Below are 6,000 nucleotides of genomic sequence, written 5' to 3' on the forward strand. Positions count from 1 at the left end.
TCAAAATTCAATAGCACCAAAACCAACCCTCGCCCACTGCCGACCAATGTCAGGCTGCTTGTGCTCTCTTGCACTTGCCAAGCGCAGGCGGTCCCCTCTCTCACCCACACTCTCCAACCCCTTACTTGTCCTGGATGGAGAAGCTGGTTTAAGTCGACACCTGTGCCCATGACAGGCGTGTGCTGCAACAGCTTGCACTGAATGTGCACGTTAAACCCTATGACTTGGGCCTGTGCTTATAAAACTGTTACAGTTCAGACTCAATCTTTAAAAGAAAGCAAGAAATGTTTTATTTAATAACGCACTCAACGTATTTTTTTATTTACGGTTATATGGTGTTGGACATATGGTTAAGGACCACACAGGTATTGGGAGAGGAAACCCGCTGTTGCCACTTCATGAGCTACTCTTTTCGATTAGCAGCAAGGGATCTTTTATATGCACCATCCAACAGACAGGATAGTACATACCACGACCTTTGATATACCAGTAGTGGTGCACTGGCTGGAACGAGAAATAGCCCAATGGGCCCACCGATGGGGATCGATCCCAGACTGACCACGCATCGAGCAACCACTTTACCACTGGGCTATGTCTCACCCAGACTCAATCTCTAATGACGTCACACACATACATTTTGTATGGCATTGTCATGACATTAGTGTCTCAGACTCTATTAGTCTCGAGTCTAGACTAAAGTTTTATAAGCACCAGGCCTGACCTGACCTTACCTGACCTTACCTGACCTGACCTGACCTTACCTGACCTGACCTGAGACAAAAGTGGTATTAAAGAACTCACGGTGGCAAGAGAAACAGGAAAAAATCATGCGGTGCGAAGAACATCGGCAAGTGGTCGCCCGCTCCTGAAAAACTAAACAGGAAATAATTAGTCAAAACCGGTGTTAAGCAGCCATCAATGGGAGCATCAAAACGTGGCCTTTTAAAACAGGTGGCTGTTTAATACAGGTCAGTTTGTACTATATTAAGTGATTTGAGAGTATGGAAATGTGACCTGTGAACACAGGTGGCTGTTTAATACAGGTCAGTTTGTATTACATTATTATATATGAAAATGTGTATTATATTATTATATATGAAAATGTGTAGTATATTATTATATATGAAAATGTGTATTACATTATTATATATGAATGTGACCTGCGAACACACGTGTCTGCTTAATACAGGTGCAGATCTTGAATTAGCTACCTGCAAAAAGCAGTCCATTTTTTCAGATGTAGCAAGTTAAGTAGAAATGCACCTGCTAAAACATCACAGGTCATTTTTTAATCTTAAGACAGATTTATGAACGATTATCTCATCTGATATTCAGCTTGTGATTCTGTTAAATTTTAATTCTCAGGTGCATTTTTAAAAATATGAGAAATGCATTTTGTGATATTAAAAACACCAGGAAGACCAAAAACACTTTGAATATAAGGATATGAATAATCTAAACAAAATCTAAGTGTAGTATGATTTTAGTTACCAAAAACGGCTCTAATATTCAAAGATATGCCTTAGTGTTTAAAAACTAGAGTATGTCCCTTTAAAATATTTGTTTTTCTTTTGTTGTTCAGCATAGTTCCTAAACTATTAAAACAAAGCAATTACTATATTACTACTCTTAACATACATGTAGTTCCAAATATTATTCAAACAAAACAACTTACTGTATTATTGCTCCAAATATAGTTCCCAAAACTATTAACATACTGAAAAGAAGAAAACGTTTGACATCTGAAATATTACACAGTGTTATCAAAATGTTTACAACTTGGTCATTTTTATTTCTATCTATTTTCATGCTTATACCCTAGACTATGATAGCTATAATATGTAACTATGTGTATAACTACACATAAATTGTAACTATGTAACAAAATGTAATTAAGATAACCATGAGTAAATATGTATAACTGTGTAACTACAAAAAATCTTCTAAAATATGAAACCACTTTAAAACAGAAATTACCCCCCCCCCCCCCAAATGTTTCACTTAAAAAAACTTGAAGTTGGTTTCATTTAATGACCGCACACTTATTTATTAATCATTGTCTGCTATAAGTCGATTGCTTGATGATTCTGACATATTGTCTTAGAGAGAAAACCTGCTACATTTTTTCAATTGGCAGCAAGGTATCTTTAATATGCACTTTCCCACAGACAGGACAGCACATACCATGGCCTTTGATATATCAATAACAGCCAAAGTGCCTCAAGTGCCGACTAAACTAGATTCTGCCCTCAATTAAGTGAATGTTTATTTTGTTTAATGACACCACTAGAGCACATTGATTTATTAATCATTGGTTGTTGGATGTCAAACATATATGGTAATTTTGACAGTCATAGAGAGCAAAACCCACAACATTTTTTTCATCCATTAGTAGCAAGGGATCTTTTATATGCACCATCCCACAGACAGGATAACACATACCACGGCCTTTGATATATACCAGTCGTGGTGCACTGGCTGGAATGAGAAATAGTCCAATGGGCCCACTGACGGGGATCGATCCTAGACCGACCGTGCATCAGGCGTGCACTTTATCACTAGGCTACATCCCGCTCCCTTCAATTAAATGTTTCAGATTCTAGATATTTTCCAAATACAAATCATGGATTTCAAGTTTTTAAAGAAAATTAAAAGACTAAAATTAAAATTCTGTTTAAAAATTCTTACCATGACTCAGGTATTTTGGCTGACAGGAAGTTTGCATAGTGATAAACTGAAAAATATAAGACAAAACATGTCATAACGAGTTCACTCTGTCATACATTTACAAATGGAAATAATAATCTTGATTAGAACATTCATAAATATATGGGCCCAGTTGCTCCAGGAAACTCTAACGTAACCCTGGGTGTGTGTAATATTCTCATTTTAATTATTTTTGCATAAATACAAAATAATCTTTGGTAATTAATCCTAAATCAAGTTCCAACATTATTAAATGATTGTAAAGTAGCGATACCAGGGTCCCAACCCTGACACTACTATATTTGTTTTCTGGGGTTAATCAACTTTATATTAACCAATTTTTTTTTTTAAATTCAACATTATGTCTTCAACTACTATTTGTATTGATTCAATCCTTGGTTTTCCAAATTTCTGTTAATCACTAGTTACTGTTAACCACTAGCAAACCTTTATAGATATTATGACATCATAAAACCTGGATGTATTATTTATTTTATCCAGCAATCACTGTATACATTGGCAAGATATGATGATCAGATAAATCTCTATATTTCCGGTCACTGACCAAAAATATAGGTCATGTGACATAAGCCTGACTCGACTTGAGTATTTCAGAGTAGACTTTCAATAAACATACTTGTTAAATCATTTGTTGAAGTGCAGTAAATACAAATAACTTTTAGTTTTGCGATAACAATACAAAATTTGTGAATTAAGAGTTTAGAAACGCTATATAATGTGACAGAATGTAGCTAGCGTCTAACAAAGAATGACGTCATGCACCTTGTATGACGTCATACGACAAAAGCCTGGCTAGGTTGGCAATACTCAATTTGTGTACACAAAACTGGAATAAATAATGATTTTCCGCATATTCCTGTAAGATTGCAGGATAAAAAAAATAACTGGTTACTGTCTTAAGATATCGGCTTTATATCCTGCTCAGGTCGAACGGCGAATGCAGCTCAGCAGAGCCTCGCTGCATTCACCATTCTAACCTTCGCAGGATAAAGCCGATATCTTAAAACAGTAACCAGTTATTCCCTATGTATATATTTATCTTTATAATGTGTAAACAAAAATTATAAATATATAAATGTTTAAATATATACAAATATAAAAATTACTGTGCAACTGTCAGCTACATGTATGTGCAAAATGTACAACAGGCTTCAAGACCCTGTTTTACGAAGCGATCTTAGCACTAAGCTTACCGTAAAGGGACATTCCTGAGTCTGCTGCAATTTTAAAGATGTTATCGACTAACAGAGACTTTTTAATGATTGTAATTACATATCAAATATATTTTTCTGCATAAAATATTAGTGGCTGTATATTAAACATGTTTCGGATCATTCTAGTATTTGTACTAGGTTAAATTTCATTTTATTTCCTAAAATATTATTTTTTCTTATTTGAAGACAAAATCCAGTTTGGGCTTCTTACAAATATTAAGACTACCAGAAACACATTGAATATACAGATACTGATATTCTAAAAAAAAAAAAAAAAAATTAATATGTACGTTTAGTCGTAGAAATATTTTAATAGTCGAAAACATCTTACAATGCAGCAAACTCAGGAATGTCCCTTTATGTGCATAATTACCTTATTCACGTAAGGTGATTTTAGAGCTAAGATTGCTGCGTAAAACAGAGACCTGATTGTATCATGGGCATATAGACTTTATATTGAATAAACTGTCTGTCTGTCTGTCAGTCATATTGAATATTCTGAGAAGTATTTGCTTCCTTCCTCCTGAATTTAATGTCATCTTTCCAGCCTGGAGCTGGTTACCCTATTCAAGGCTGAAGTCACTTTCCATACCAAGTAACCTTTGATATTGAAGAAAGTGCTACATCTACCGATTGCCTGCATACTAAATTACCATTATATACTGATGGAAAGAAATAAAGGATCACACAGATAGCAACAAGAAATAATGACTGCATCAAAAAAATCAATTCATATTGTCAAACGTTGACTGGGAACACATAGGCAGCACATTCAACACTATAGACATTCAATCCCACATTACAACTTGGTATGAAATACAGACATTATTATGCTAGTTGTGAATTAAATTTGGTCTACAATTTGATGTGGTCCTTATTTCTTTCCATCAGTATAACAGACTGATTGGTTCACCTCCCTGTAGAGAACTTTGATTATTGTCAGCAATCAATACTTCACCCACCCACCCCCACTCCCTCCACAATACCAGTAGTTACCATGGTGCATTCTCTTCTTGATGAATTCCTTTTAACTACTAGTCTAAATTAATTAAGGGAATGCATTGAGAAAAAGAACCATTAGCAATTTGCACATGGTTTTCTCCAGTTAGAAAACAAAATGCAGTTTGATGCACCTTGGTGGATCCATTCAGCTAATAGGGGTTATACTGATATATACAGAGTTGCATAAGCCCATTAGAACTGATCTAGTATGTCAAGTACAATACTTTGGGAAGGGAGGAAGTGTTTTATTTAACGACGGTTATATGGCGTTGGACATGTGGTTACCAACCACACAGATATTGAGGGAGGAAACCCGCTGTCGCCACTTCTTGGGCTACTCTTTTTGATTAGCAGCAAAGGATCTTTTATATGCACCATCCCATAGACAGGATAGCACATACCACGGCCTTTGATGTACCAGTCGTGGTGCACTGGCTGAAGCGAGAAATAGCACAATGGACCTTCTTTCCTCTGAGGCGATTCGATGCTATGACCCACTCCTTAAAATGATGAATACTCACGGATTTTACTTAGTCCAGCCAGCAGTACAATCACTGTATACACGAGGGGCGATGAAACCGCATGGAAATCCAAACCCGCCAAATGAATCCTGTGTCTTTGTGTGTGATTGGACGAAATATGGCTGTTGTGGTTATCATCAGCACTGTTGTTGGCAGTCGAGAGAGTGCCAGCCATAGTCATGTTAGACTCTGTTAATACACATTCACGTGGGAAATACAACATCAACAGAAATATGTTCCAGGCAGCAGCGGTAACACGTGTTGTTGCCATACTCTTGGTGTCGGAGCCTAATGACTCAAGGGGTTTGCTTGTTTGGCAATTCTAGAAGTCAAAATAATCAGAATCCCAAATGAGAGAAGCAGAATTCATGTTCCATGTTTGTTTGCTTAGAGAAATTTTAAGAATAGTTCTCACTGACTTCTGACTGCCCAATCAAGCACTCCCAAGGTCACTGTATGACCTCTGCAGACGGTGATCTGTATCAGTTACTAGAGATACATGTATGCTGGGTATCTAGAGTTCTCTGTCTCGTCCT

At 36.4% G+C, this 6,000-nt stretch overlaps 1 protein-coding gene across 1 annotated transcript in view; it reads right to left on the reverse strand.

Annotated features, from left to right (window-relative positions):
• Window positions 1-6,000, reverse strand: part of LOC121371817 (Na(+)/H(+) exchanger beta-like) — a 49,770-nt gene extending 43,770 nt beyond the window's left edge. The window contains exons 1-4 of the mRNA XM_041497991.1: window positions 5,465-6,000; window positions 2,689-2,734; window positions 1,676-1,717; window positions 802-873 (exon numbers count right to left, since the gene is read on the reverse strand). Of these exons, the coding sequence (XP_041353925.1) occupies window positions 802-873; window positions 1,676-1,717; window positions 2,689-2,734; window positions 5,465-5,735 (431 nt within the window). The 5' untranslated portion in view covers window positions 5,736-6,000. The remainder of the gene's footprint in view (window positions 1-801; window positions 874-1,675; window positions 1,718-2,688; window positions 2,735-5,464) is intronic.

Source organism: Gigantopelta aegis, chromosome 1 (genome assembly GCF_016097555.1).
Source record: "Gigantopelta aegis isolate Gae_Host chromosome 1, Gae_host_genome, whole genome shotgun sequence".
NCBI lineage: Eukaryota > Metazoa > Mollusca > Gastropoda > Neomphalida > Peltospiridae > Gigantopelta > Gigantopelta aegis.